This window comes from Gallinula chloropus (assembly GCF_964237585.1).
Source record: "Gallinula chloropus genome assembly, chromosome: 20".
Taxonomy (NCBI): domain Eukaryota; kingdom Metazoa; phylum Chordata; class Aves; order Gruiformes; family Rallidae; genus Gallinula; species Gallinula chloropus.
Genome location: NC_140105.1, coordinates 4,101,128 through 4,116,435, shown reverse-complemented (window position 1 = coordinate 4,116,435; position 15,308 = coordinate 4,101,128). Strand labels below are relative to the sequence as shown.

Genomic DNA, 15,308 nt, shown 5'->3' with positions numbered 1-15,308 from the left:
CTGAGGAAGCTTAAGTGGATGGAGCTGGGGCCAGGATTCAGAGGCTGTCCCTGTTTCCCACAGCTCCTGCCCAGCCTGGCATGTGCCCTGTCCCTCTGTTTGGGCAGCAACACAGGCTTCCCTTATTCAGCTGTTCAAACGTTGTGTGGAGCCAAGCTCAAAACACACCCTAAACCTCAAACACACCAAAACCTTCACCAGTTCCCTAACTGTAACACCATTAAAACAACAACAAAAAAGAAGTCATCTGGAGAAACTTTTAAACACAAACAGACAAACTAGACTGTTTGAGGCTGGGTTCCCATTCACAGAGCTCTGGTTTTTACATGCAAGCCTTTGGAATTTAATTATTTTGATTACAACCATTGAGCTAATTGATATTTTACAGAGAAACTGAGCAGTAAAACAATTTAATAGCCCATTACAAAGATTTTAACTGACCCAGTCTTTCTGTTGGTTTCCCATGTGCCTGGGACATCCTGTAATTTCCTCTGCCCTGGCTGAGACTGTCGGGTTGTCAGAGGGTTTTAAGTATCATGTAAGACTGATGACTTGCAAAGCACAGCACATGGTACAGTACAATTCAGCATCACATGAGCCCACAGTAGGAATCCTGTCAAGCCCAGAACAGACACTGTAATACTCATTAATTACTAGATGAATGTTAACTATGTCATAATTAGGTCAGCAGTGTTTTTAAGCAATATTACAGTGAGACTAACTTTGGAGAATTACCTGCTCTACTCTGCTGCTTCTGTGCAGTTCCCAACAGTTCGTGGACTCAGCTTAATCAACTCAAATCTCCTTTTTCTCCATGGAGTTTAGTACTAAGTGAAGACCTGATGAGGTGGTTCATGACTGTAACACGTGGGGCTGGCAGGGAGCTTGCAGGAGCAACGCTGGCTGTCAGAGCAGAGCCACCAGGCTGGGACACCCCAGCCCTTGGGCTCCTCGGTGGCACCAGGGAAACCTCAGTGCTTGCAGACCTGTACAAATTTCATACCACATCTCTCAGCTATTCTGCAAGTGTTTATAAAGCAGCTGGCTCATGGACATCACAAACTCTTTGGTCTTTCAGGCCAAATTTTTACTAGCTGCAAGTTTAGCCCGTTTATGACCATTTCCAACCTCTTCACTTCTCCAAGTGTGAGAACGTGGGATGGCTGTGAGAGACACCTACAAATCCTGACAACTTGGCAGATGAGCCCTGTTGGGATTTTGCAAAAATAAATGAAGCCTATTTAGGCAAACAGGACCCAGGCCTCCAGTATTCTGCCCCTCTTATGTACAAAACAGGTTTCTATTTTCATGTTTTCTATCAATTAAGCACTTTGTACAAGCTTAAATCATCTCAGAGTTCCAGGATTGCAAAGACACACGTAAGTCCTAGAGCATCCACAGAGTTAAAGAACAGGTTTTACCCTTCATCATTAATTTTAAGGTTAAGCTGTTATTTCTTTTCTTAAATTATTTCAGAAGTGTTTAAATAGTGATCTATCTTCTTCTTAATAAACAAGAGCAAGCTGAGATTTTAATTTTATTTTAATATCCAAGATAAAGGCAAAATGTCAACTGGCACTGAAGAAGGTAGAAAATGGTTCTTTTTTTTCTGTAAATATATTTTATCTAGGGAAATTCTGAAGCTTTACAAATGTCACTTTTCCTAAAACAAACAAGACAATTCCACAGTTATTTGGAAACTACTTGGCAGGACTTTTTAAGGTTCAACAAATTTGGGTAAGACTTGGAAATGACTGTGAGAGGAGAATTCCAAAAGTAACTCAGGATTCAGGGCTCACAAACTGCAGTAGCTGACAGGCTAATTTCCAGAATTATGGGAGTAAGAAGAATCCCTCTCTGAAGTTACACTCTTCATGGTGTCAAGGCCATGTGGTACCTCTGAATTTCATGGTTTATCCCTTTTAAAGCAATTTATGACGACCTCATTTGCTGGATGGTCCAAATCGCAGGTGAGGGAGCACTGTCAGGCACTGAGTCTGGTGAGTCCTTGGCCTCTCTGCTACATAAGAGTGGGAAACTGGAAGATGATTTTTTGGGGGTAAACCCTTGCAGGCTGTGAGCTCTGACCACTGGTTAACACGTGGAGAGCAGAGCTCCTTGTCCTGTCCATCCTAGGTTTGCTAACCTTCCTAAAGGAAGGAAGGTTTTGTAAAGGACACAGAGTCTGTTCCAGTCTATACATGATCTGCTGGAGAAAGAGTGGACAGATTCAGCTGCAGAGCTATCAGGGACAACAAAAATCAAGCTGGGAGCATTGTTCTGAGCAAGCTGTTTCATTCACTGACGGCAGCCCAAGGACTGCAAACCTATTTTTACATCCACTGAAGGGCAGAAGTAAGGTTTGAATCCTGCTTGAGTGTCTCCTGCTGAGGATAACACTCTCTTAAGTAGCGATTTGAAACACACCTCTTTCACCCTGGTAACACCTTTCATCATCAAAGAGCTTTACATTGCAGGTGGAGCAGCAGCAAGGATTTTGCCTGCAGCTGAATTGTTTCAGCTGGCCACCCTAAACAAGGCACAAGAGTTTGGGATGATCCAATTGAAACTCTTGAAAAATTTTCTGAAGGCAAATTCTTCCAGGGCAGAAAAGGACTAGAGCTACAAGAGGGCACAGGCTGGAGCACAGGGTGTGTTGGTGGGAGCACCAGCCTCCAAAGCAGGTCCAGCTGGGGTCCAACCAGCCCAGGCAGGCAGATGAACATGGCATGAGTCAAGGCAAACATTTCCAGGGTTATCTAGAGACTGCAGTATCAACACTGTCTTCTTGAAAACAGAGGGACAATTTCTTCTTATCCTCCTCATTGTTTTTAGACAACACACAGTCCCTTCCCTCTACATACTGCAAACCTCTTGTATCACTTTCAATCTCTAGACACCATTTAGCTTAATAAACCCCCCAAAATAAAGAAGACCTGCAGCATCAGTTCAGCAACGGACTCACTCCTCCTCTCTCTACTTTGGTGCTACATATGTATGACTGGGAAGTGGCCAACCAGGCATTAAAATAAACATGGAATGGTTAAAATATCAGCTCCAAAACAGATGTTGAAATCTTAGTGTGTTTCCCAAAGCTGGTGTTTACTGCCTTGGCAACCTAAGAATGCTGTTTTGCTTAAAGCACAATTTTAGTAATTCTTCTGCCTTGAATAATGTGAAGGAATTTTAAAATTATTTCCAGACCTTGGTAGCTCCCTGACTTATTAGGGGAAAGCACCGGCCTTTTGTCTCTAGGAAACTGGTATGAGTTTGGCTGCTGTCAGGAGGGAAAGGCTTTGGTAGGCTAAGCTCAGCCTTTTAATGGCTCATAGTCAGGAAACAACCACACACCGTTTTACTTGATAGCACACAACTGGCTCCCCTCCCTTCAAAGATGTTGAACAAATTACTCCCCTTTAATCCAGCCAAGGTAGATTAGAGCTCAGAGACTTGAGTTGGTCCAGCTGTATCCACCTGCTTGTGAGCAACCACACCACCTCATTCTGCATTTTTCACCTTTACTCCAGGAAATTTAACACAACCAAGTCCCAAACTCTTTGCTGTGGTCCTGAGTGATTTTTACAGCATGTTATGCTCATGGGATATGGAGGGGATTCAGATCCAAAGCTTCTATTTTCCATCTTTTCTTTTGTCCTCATTCACAACTTTAGGACAGTAGTCTTTCCTGGAGCTTTCTAACTCCTTATTAATTTCTAAGCAATTATGAGGGCAAAGAAAGTTGTTTAAGTCTCATCAAAGCCTTGTTGTCCACTCAGTGTAATATTAAACACCTGAAGGATTACCTGGGGGAGCTGGTACAAATAATCAGAGCAGTTTGGAGAGTCATGGCCATAACACAGGTGGAGCTGCCTACACATAAGGGTTGGTGTATGGAGCTGGAGGTGGCATCTTGTGTTTGTGAAGGAGACTTGCATAGGAGTGTGGATAGTTGTGAAGGAAAGTTGGACAGGACATTAATTATTGGTTTTCCTGCAGCTTGTTTTAGTGGTGAAAAATGACCAGTGGGGTAAATAAACAGGTCTCCAATTACAAGTGTTGGAGATGCTGCACTGATCAATCACTCCTGAGGGAAAATGTTACCTACTAGTCATTTTTTCCCATTGTCTTTGAGAGTAGAAAAGGGATTAGCCCTACCAAATCTACATCTTAATTCAGGATTAGGAAGCCTTCTCAAGCACAAAGTCATTTGGGAATTATCTAGTCCTGAACCTTAACCAACCTGATGCCAATTCTCCCCTATTTTCCCACCGTGGTATTTGCTGCATTAGCACCACAGCAAGACAAACCCCAGCACTTCTGCTCCCACTGCAAAACAAAAGCAGATGCTCCTGCTTGTGTCGGGTGTCACGTGAGGGGCTAAGCAGCCTTGAGAAGGGAAAAAAGAAAAGTATCCCTTCTAAAGCTTTGCACAAGGTCTCTGGGCTGCAAACAATGGCCCTGGCTGTCAGTGCAGGCACGCACAGCCCCGTGCACGGCTCCTAATTGTGCTCCTTCAAGGTTACACGGTCATGTAAACGAAGGGCAAGGAGGAAAACACTGGAAAAGCCAAAAGCTTCATGGTCATGGGTTTCAATAGCTGCTTCTTTTGAAGGGTGGCACAAAAGGCTCGTGGAATAGGAGCGTCTCGGGGCTGCAATAGACTTCTCTGCTTGCAGCACATAAAGGGAAGGGGATGTTGGTTGTGTGTATGGCTTGTCTGCAAAACAAAAGGACGGTCCTTGGTGTCCACCAGGAATGGGAAATGAAGTTGGCAGTGGGGATTTTCACCTCACAAGGGTGTTCCTGGCCACAGCCTTTCACAGGAGGAAATCAGATGTCCTCAGGTATGCTCACCACGCGGAGAAAAGCTGTGTGCACAGGGATAGACACAGGCATGCACACTCTTGTATGACACACAGGAGGTTATGACAGCCAAAAGCCTCACAGGGAAACACCCTTTGTTACACAGGCAAGGTTGAGAAAAACAACAACGCCGTACATAACTTGTCTTAGCTAACCCCAGGAACACAGGCTGTTAAAAAAGCAAGTCTGTTGGGAAAGATGAGAACCTGGTCTCTGCACAGACCATTAGCTATGTGCAAATATGTCTAGGAAGTATTTGCCTGTGGACCAGATTCAGCAGCAAACCCACAGAGCCACGCAGGGGCTCCTCTCACTCATCTTGTCCAGGCTCCTCATCACCCGCCTCACCCGGGGCTCCTCATCAGCTGCCTCATCCAGGCTCCCCCTGGGGCTCCTCCATCACCCCAGGGCTGGACAGAGTCCCTCCTGCAGTCCCTGTGCTTCCCCTGCGGGTGTTGTGTCTCACAGCTGGGGCTCAGGGGCTGCTGCACCGCCTGACAGCTCCCAGTGCCCCCCCAGTCAGGCAGAGAAGGGAGTACAGACACACTGCCTGTCCATTCCTGGGGTCAGCACCCCCCAGGTGCCCCAGCAGTGGAACTGACACTTCTTTTGTTTCTTGTGAAGATGGAAAGGGGGGGAAGAATAACTCACTGGCTTTTGTCCTAAATTCAGTCCAGCTGCTTAGTGGAATTGTCCCCCTGTCTCGGATTTTACAGTTTTCACCCCCCCAAAGCACACTCCTGGGCCCCCAGCTTCCAGTTCTTGTATGTCAGTGACAGGAGGATCTCTGTTTCCTCTGAACAGACCGCAGACTCTGTCATCTTTCAGCTGAGAAGTGAAACCTCGAAAAGCTGAGTTTACTAGAGGGAGTTTATGGCCAGAGCCTCCTCTGCTCTGCAACAGGATGGTGGAGCTGCCCCACTCCCATGGGAGGGGCTGGCTCCTAGACCCCCCCCCCTCCCACAGTGAGACCCTCTGAAAGCTCAAAGTGCTTAACTGGAAGGGACACAAAGATCTCCAAGCTTATTTTTGCATGCAGTTAAGCTGTTGCTTTGCTCTCCCTCCTCCTGGCAGACAAGTGCTACACCAGGGAAGGTATGAGAGACTCCAGCCATTGACAGATTGGGTGCAGCCCCCCCCCACCTTCTCTTTTTTGTGTTACTGAAACCATCTATCTGCCAAATGTCACCAGCTGATAAGAGCCGCTCAGTTTTAAATCCCCATTTGTAAATAGATGTTGGCTGACATAATTAACGTCTACCATACAACACAATTTGAATTACAAAGTAAAGGCAATTTAAAAATCAGCCTCCACATGATTACAATTGATACTCAGTCTATAAATTCCATAGCCCCAGGAATTATTTAAATTTCAGGAAAATGAATGAAAATCAGTACAAGATGTCTTTCAGGAAAGGGAGACCAGAAGTGGAGCATCTGAGATAAACTAAATAGCCTCTTGAGATAAACATTCTTTGGTGCAGTAATACCTATGGCTCCAGGCCACCATGGGTCTGTAATGTCTGCTGTACTCTCAGGGCTGTTATCTGCTATGCCACTGCCACCTACTCAGAATAAATCCCCTTAACTGATAAGCACATTATGTTGAGGACCCCTGCTTGTCACTTCCATCTAACTGGGTGGTTTAGATGAACCTTGCAGCACTCAACTGCTCGGGTCTCCAACACGGACACCGCTGGCCGGCTGGGGCTGAGCTTTCAGCACATGAGCACAGGAAGGGCTGCACAGGAAGACATGCAAAGTGTGTAGGGTGAAATACAGGAGATGGGGCATGCAAACGTTGCCTCCAGACTCAGTTTTTCTGCTTATGAGGAATAACAAGTTGAAACAGACAACAAGCATTTCTAACAAGCAAAGGGCAGCACTGTTCTGGGAAGAAAGACCTGCAAAAGAAGAGTAATTTAAAGCTTGTAAACATTGTGCTTCTTACACACCAAAATAAATAGCTCTGTTACTTCCTACCAATGTCTGTACAGAGGGTGAAGAGCAGCACAACACAGTCTAGAGCTCTCCTGGACATGGATCCTGCACAGGAGGATCCAGCACGCAGCAGGACACTACCCAGCTTCACCTCTTTTTCCTGCCTTTATGCTCTTAAGGCTTTAAGTGAATGTCATTATGTTCCTGCTAGTCCTTCCTTTGTCAGGAGGAATAATTTGAGGGTATCTAGGTTTACTAGAAAAACAAACCTCTTTGGAAATAAATAGTACCACAAAGGAGCAATGAAATCTGCTTTCAAGGAAGCAAACGTGTTAGTGCAAATCACAGGCTGGCAGTTAAGTTCTGCATAAATACACCAGATACATGGTAGTGATATCCACGTGATAAATTACATTTATCACCCACCTTTGACCATCTCACCTGCACTCACTCCCCCAGTGAGGAAACGTTAACATTCCCAATCTTTCATCAGTTTCAAACAGCTGCCATTAAAACACACACACACATACACACACACACACAACCTCCCAAACCCACAACAAAGAATTCCACATCTTCCCAGAGATAACCTTATCTTTCTCTTTTGAAATGTGAAGTTCTCCCTAAATGAGGTTGGCACAAAAGCTAGGGTTGGGGGCAGGATGTTCAATTCATTTTAAGAGCATATAATTAAAGTTACCTATACTGGGCAGGAAAGGGACAAGCATCACTGGGAATCAACCTAAGAGCTGCAAAAGATGTGTAGGGTAAGAAACACCAGCGAACGTTTGCATCACTGGAAAGATCCCAGGTTTTTATCCACAAATATGTGATGTGTGTCCTTAGTTTCTTGTGCAAGAAATGGTCAAGGTATAAACAAAATGTGGATAAATTAAACCAAGGCTGCTCCAATCTGAGACACTTCGTTATTAACTCAGGAATCAGAAACTCTTTCAAGGGCTGGGAGCATCTCACAGCACCAGCTATGAACCACACCAGCTAAGAACCACACCAGCTATGAACCACACCAGCTATGAACCACACCAGCTATGAACCACACCAGCTATGAACCACACCAGCTGTGGACCACACCAGCTGTGGACCACACCAGTGCCAGTACCCAGCTCCCAGCACTGCAGAAGGGCACAGCCATGGCTGTCCCAGGGTACCTCACAGTCCAGAGCAGCACTTTGCTTCCCCCCTCAAACCTTAACAAAAGCTCTCCACTTCAGCACTCTTTGCCCTCCAACCAGCAACAGGTACAACAATGCTGCTGCTGTGAGATTACAAGGACAGAAAATTCACAGGAAAATGTGAACTCCAAAACCCACCAGTTAAGCAGGGAGAACTTCCCCTCTCATTAGTTTTCTCACTCCCTTTCTTCATATTCCTCTTTGTTATTGAGAGGAATGATCAATCTTTTCTTCTTTTTTTTTTTCTTTTAAACGAGGTGTAAATGCATTTTCACACCTCTACTTAAAACTAGGTTAAGTCTCCAAGCTAATTACACATTATTAATGAGTTCAACAACTGTGGGTAGGCTGGTCAGAGAAGGGACACAGGTCTGCTGTGTGTATGTGGGTCTGATGCTGCCAGGTGCTGAATTCTCTTCCCTTCACAACTGGAAATCACAGCCTACAACACAATCCTTTAATTCTGTTTTTCTCTTTCTTTTTAAAGGTTTTTGTGGGGTTTAAGAATTTTAAAAATTTTTCTTTTAATACTGAAATGTGGTAAAATATTACATTTATGTCTCTGTGTTCAGGTCTGTCCCCAGATGTGCTCCATTGCAAAGATCAGTCTCAGCTTGATACCATTTCTTTCACTATAAAACAAGCTCTCTTGTCTCACCAAACAATACAACACCAGGTTCCACACTGGCACAGATCATCACACTCAGGCAAAGTCTTCTCAGGTGGTTTAAAGTTATCATCCTCCAGCAACAGCATCGCTGCCAGAGATGATCCTCTGCAGAGCAAAGCCTGCAGAAGGACATGTAACCACATCTCAGTTGCAAATTAGACAGGAAGAGCTTACTTGGGACAAAGATGATGCTGTCTGCTGCCTGCCCTGCCTGCTGTACAGGGACAGCTTAGCTCTTTGCTAAATAGGGCTTAAAGAGCAAGTTGCAACCTGACAAATTAAAGATAATGACAATCAGTGCCAGTTTACTGCAGTGTGCTTGGCTTTAGCTGCTGTTTTACAACCAGGGGTGAAAATCTGCACTGTGACAGCCTGCACAGAAAGGGCTTTTGGTGAGCCAGAGCTCTTCACTCCAGCTCTTCCAGGTTGGACATTGCAGGTGAAGTACAAGCATGTAAGAGTTATCTTCTAGCATCAACTCTGCAAAGAGATGCTAAAAGCAGCCCAGAAATCTCTAAACAACTTAAGATCCAAGGTGTAAGCAACTGCAGCCAGAACAATACAATCCTTAAAAAGGTAAAATTTTGTGGTTTTAATTCATTCTCTTCTAAAAAGTGAGGTTTGAATGTCCCTTACACTCTCCTTAACGTAAGATACCTTACGTACATACATATCATTCATAGCTTTAAATATAAAAACCCCTCAACTTTCTAAGAAGTAAATGTTTGTATAGGAGTAGCACAGAGGAATAAAAACACACACTCAAACCCCCTCATCCCAGCTCTGGATTAGATCTGCATCCCAACGTGCACACACACAAAGCCCATTCAGCCTGTTTTTATAGGAAGTGCTTAGCATAAACGATGAACAGCATGCTATGGATTTTGCCCAGATTCTGGTAATTTCTGGCTAAAAGCCTTGTTGTTGAAAGTATTATTCAAGCCTTAAACATGTCACACTGTGGGATGAGTGTGTGCTAAAACAATTCTTACCAGACCTGTTAATTGAACTTCATTAGTTCCTTCAGAATGTGACTATGTGGAGCCACTTGGATTCTTAAGTTTCTAACTGGCAGGAAAAACAAGCTCTAGTTGTGTCAGAGTTTACCTGCTGAAGGGATCTGGCTTTTATGGGGGATGTAAAAAGGGTTCACAGTTACTAAAACAGAAACATTCGTGTGCTTTTCAAGGAGTGGGTGAAGGAACATTTATAACTTAGAAGTGGGCAACTAAGAAATACCCCAAAAATTAACTTTCCTAGGGTATTTTCTGGCTGGTGGAAAGCAAGTAGTAAACACATCTGGGAATTTTCCAGCTGAAAGCTCCTTTTAATCCTGAAATTACATAAATTTTTCTTTCATGTGAACCCCAAAGACACTGTTTTCCTTTTAGCTTTCTTTTTAAGACAGCCTAAACACATATTCAATAGGACACAATCTCTTACCAGCTCATGTTTACCCCATAGGAAGAACAATGCAATCACATCTACTGCAGCCCTTGTGGTACCAGGCTGTAACAGACTTTGGCACTGCAAACAGCAGAATTTATCTGCTTTTGAAGCAGTACCAGGTCAACAAGCATAAAGAATAAGGTGTACTGCCTTTGGAGTAGGGTTTTTTAGCTATCCCAAAGGCAGCCACGTGGTTAGGTGCAAGGGGTTTGTACTCACCAGCGTCCAGACTGCCGGTAGCTGCAGTCCAGCCCATGACAGGTGGGATGGCACCCACGATGGCTCCCACCCACGTGTTGGCAATGCTCATCCTCTTCATGGGTGTGTAACAACAGGTGTACAGGAAGATGTTGAAGGCTCCCAGGGCCCCGGTGAGAGGGTTCACACCCAGAATCAGCAGAGCGATTCCTGGCACTCCACAGGACGCAGCAAAGCAGACGGCGAGCAGGGGGCTGCAGGCAGAGGGCAGGAGACACAAACTGAGCAATGAGCCAGTCTGGGAGAACAACCACCGACCCTCTCCTTTTGCTCCCAAAAATTCAGGTTGGATTTTTATCATTGTTTTTACTTGCCCAGCCCCAAATTTTCCCATTTGACCCCCCCACCCTAAGGCAAGGCTTTCTGAAACCTTGCTACAGATGTGCAATGACAGCTGATCCTTATTCTTGCCATAACTGTGTTCACCAAATAAATTCAACCTATGCAGCTCTTATGGAGAACTGGTGCTGCCAGCAGATCTTTCTCTTTTAATCTCAGTAAATTTTGACCTCTGGAAAAAGCACTCAGGTTTTAGAGCAAATTGCAGCTTGTCAGATTTTTATTTGATTGCAATTATCCAAGGGATCCTTTAACTGAAAAGCAACATGGTTAGACACAAAATTAGGAAGTATTTATGAGAAAATGGGTCATTTGATCATTTTGAAATGACATCAACAGGAATGAGGAATTTTTTAGCTTTACTGATAAGAAAGTGGCATTTTCTATATTCCCATTTAGCTTATGCACTGTGCTGAGGAGGGGTAGCACACCATAGCATTTCTGGCACCAGAATTAAAATGAAAACTTATTATCTTCTAAGTGTGACTGGAATTAACTGAAGATATTTTAGGTTTGGCCGAAAGCAGCAAACAAGAAAAAAGCAAATTATTTCTGTTGATTTCTACTGCACATCAGCAAAGAGCTCAGAAATTCCTGTTAAAACCTGTTAGAAAGTAGCTGAAGCTAAGTAACTCTCAGCTAGTAAGTTATACAATAAACAACCAAATCCAGTAACAGGGATTTTGATTTTATTTGCCTACCAAAACCACACTTCACGGGCAGCACCAGGATGCAACCCTAAGGAAGCAATTTCGCCTGGAGCTACACAAGGTTGCCCAGGGCCCCATCCAACCTGGCCTTCAACACCTCCCCAGGGATGGGGCATCCACCCCCTCTCTGGGCAGCCTGTTCCAGCCCCTCACCACTCTCTCTGTAAAAAAACTTCCCTCTAATATCTAATCTAAACCTTCCTTCCTTTAGCTTCAAACCATTCCCCCTTGTCCTGCCATTGTCTACCCTTTTAAAAAGCTGATTCCCCTAAAAATGAGCAAACCTCACACTAAAGATCTGCCTTCAATTGAAATTAAATTGACAAAGACATTTTATCCAGCTTTTCCAAATGATCAACAGGTTTTAGGTTGGGGAGTGTGCACAGAGCACACCCGCTCTGGGATTACCAGCACTGCTGTTACTAACATATGAGGAACAGAGGCAGGGTACATCCTTGCCATCCATTTACAATGAGATGTATAAATTTTGAGACTGTTTCCAGGAGCTGCACTGTGAAAGGAGCCATACGGAGCGGTGCCCTCTGGTTTGGCAGCTAGCTGTGCTCTTTTGCAGACAGGCAGCAAAACACAATCTGTACCATAAAGTGTCTCAACACCGCCGACTACAAGCGCCATCCTCTGTAGACGTTGCCCCCTCTCTAGTGAAAGCCTGACTGGGTTTGGTTAAACAAATTGCTCTTGACTGATTCCTGAATAAAATACAGTCAGATGGTAAACACCAGATTCACACAATACACACTCTTGAGGCAACAAAGGACCAGCGTGACCCTACGAGGCCAGGCTGCCCACGTCTGCTCCCGCCAGGCTCGCAGGCGTAAATGAGGAGACAGTTTGACCTAATGCAATGAGCACTCTTCTCACTAATCAAGAGTGAAGACTCATCTACACGTCTCCAATTCAAATGAATGCTACACACCAGGAGCCGGTCACGGGGCGGCAGACACCAGCCCTGCAGGCCCCTTACGGGAAGGAAAGGCGAAGCTCCTCTCCATGGTTTTACCCAGCGTCACGTCTCTCCCATCACAGAATCACAGGGGTTGGAAGGGACCTCCAGAGATCATCAGGTCCAACCCCCTGCCAAAGCAGCTCCACAGCTCATATTGCACAGGTCGGTGTCCAGATGGGGCTGGAATATCCCCAGAGAAGGAGACTCCACACCCCCTGGGCAGCCTGTCCCAGGGCTCCCTCACCCTCACTGGGGAAAAGTTCTTCCCCATATTGGTGTGGAACTCCCTGTGCTCCAACTGGCAGCCATTGCCCCTTGTCCTGTCCCCACAGACACTGAAAAGGGGCTGCCCATTTCCCCTGCATCCCACACTTCAGATATTTATAAACATTGATCAGATGCCCTCTCAGTCTTCTTTTCTCCAGGCTGAACAGTCCCAGCTCACTCAGCCTTTCCTCACAGGGGAGATGGTCCAGGCCCTTCAGCATCCTTGTAGCCTCCTCTGGACTCTCTCCAGGAGATCCCTGTCCCTTTTATACCAGGGAGCCCAGAATTGGATACAATATTCCAGGTGGGGCCTGACTAGGGCAGAGCAGAGGGGGAGGATCACCTCCTTTGACCTGCTGGCCATCTCCCTCCCTTGCAGCAGAGCCACCCCTGTGGTGCCAGTGCGATATCAGCTGCATCCTAACTTCCACAGCCAACTGATTGATTGGAAAAGTACCTTTAAAAAATGAGGCTTTATCAAGAGGCAACAGCAAAGTTACCTGACAGACCTTCAAAAAAAGTTGTTCTGTTCCTTGTGGATGAAGACACATTTTTGTTTCTGAGTTTCTTCCTTTTTGCCTCTTTAAAAGGCAGCTCCTGGAGGCAGTTTGATGAGTGTCTGTAATGGTCCTAAGGATCTCAGGGGAGGGCACCGAGTCAATGATATCTGTTCTTCATAAGCAGCTGAACTACATTAGTCAGACATCCTGAAAGTATCACATTTTCTACTTCTCTCCAGTGTTTCCTTAACAATCAAGAAACTGTAAAATTCTTCTAGAAGAGTAATTGTCTGACTTACAAGTGCCTGCCCCTAAAGCTCCAACTGAGATCAGAAACTCAAACCGTGAGCTGATGATTCAGCTTTGTTATTTCCATCTTTTAAAATACTATATGGCCTTGCAAGGATGCTATAGTAAGGAATTAGGTCCTTGTTTTCTTGGTGAGACATTAGGAAGAGGAGAATTCAAGTAATTCTCATGTAAATATGTCACGTTAATAAAGTCTGGGAGAAGTATAAGCAACGCCTCATTCAGAAAGGGAATGTTTGAGGAAAAGGTAGAGATTTCAGTCACTGGTGGTTTGTTCTGCTCCAGTGACTCCCAGGATTTTCAGGAGAAAAGACTTCCTCTAGGTTTAAAGCACAGCACTTTAAGGAGTATTCTGATTTCTGAGTTTATGGTCTTCTAGGGACCATCATGCATCTCTGTGCTGGCAATAGGTCTGTCAAAACTCAGGCATGTGGTGCGAGACTCATTGATTTGATGTACATTCCTTTGCCTGTATCTCACTGAGAGCACAGGAGATGAAGGTCCCATTCTGGAGCAGGAGAAAGTGATGCTGCGATCCTGTGATGCTGAGTTCTCACTGGATTTGCCCCATCACCTCGTGTCCACACAGTTCTTCTCACCACAGCCATGCATCATCGCACAGCCCACTGTGCATCACATCAGTCGTGGATCACCCAACACTGGGGAACAATCATGTGATGGTCAGAGGTGGCTGCAGGGTCTCTGCTGGTTTCCTTCAAGCTTAAACTGTCCCATGCAGCAAGTACAGGCTGGTAACAGATGCTGGTATGTAAGCTTCATTTCACTTGGGCGTTCACTTATGCTTGGGGAATTGCTCTCATGGGGAAAAAGGCAATCCTCCATTGGAAAGCTGGCCAAGGAGCTAGCTCAGAAAGCAAACATATTGAGTAAGAAACTAGGTTTTTATGCTGGATTCTTGGGAGGAGCTGGTTTCAGTTATTTGGCTGATTAAAATCAGACTCTGGAAAAATACTACAAGTGCCAAATGAGTTCTCTTCACGTTTAAACTCTGAAATACCCAGTATGTCACCACACAGGGCACCTCCCAAAGGAAACCCAAAAACTCATGGTTCTGCCTCATCCCTCTACTCTACTTTATTGGGAATGCATATGCTGGAATTTGCCTAATAAGACTGCTAAAAGATACTCACATTCAGCTAAAAGCTTTTGAGAGAATTTCAGTTTGAAGAGTAATTCAGCCTTTCCTGATTCAAAGAAAATGTGCTGACACTTCTCTACCATGGAGTTCACCTGAGATAGCCTCTCCCCAGCCACACTCCACCAAGAGCATCCAAGAGGAGGAAGGAGGAAAAAACTCCCACGTTTCTCCTTGTTCAACCCAAAGCTGCTGCTGACAGAGAGGTGTCTGGAGACACCATCAGCAGGGTGGGAAGGACTGCTCACGGACAGCCCCGGAGCTGGGGAACAGGGAGCGAGCAGGAGGAATCCTACACGGGTGATGCTCAGGCATCCCTGTGGATCTGTTGATGGAGACTATGGACAGCACATCAGCTTGCTGTAATTCATCTGCAATAACATAATCTCTGTTTCTAGTTGCCACCTACAGATGAGCTGGTTATACGTACATAATGATCTTAGACATATGTGCATGAAATATATTCATTTAATAGGCTCCAGAGTCATAGATAACAGTACTTATTGACTTGCAGTGTTACTTGGAAAAATTGAGAGGGGAAAGCAAATTAAAGCATTTGCCCATCTAGAAAATTAATGTCCTATTTTACCTATTTCACAGCAGCATTAGTAAGCTTAATATCTATAAAGATCAATAACATCACTGCTGCACATGCTTTTCTGTGCTGTCTTTGGCAAGGTGTTTTG

General features: G+C 44.9%; 1 protein-coding gene across 1 annotated transcript in view; it reads right to left on the bottom strand.

The window, feature by feature from the left end:
- The window catches only part of COX10 (cytochrome c oxidase assembly factor heme A:farnesyltransferase COX10), a 101,751-nt gene that overhangs the window by 4,747 nt on the left and 81,696 nt on the right, over positions 1–15,308 (bottom strand). The window contains exon 6 of the mRNA XM_084273551.1: positions 10,336–10,568. Coding sequence (XP_084129677.1) covers positions 10,336–10,568 — 233 coding nt within the window. The remainder of the gene's footprint in view (positions 1–10,335; positions 10,569–15,308) is intronic.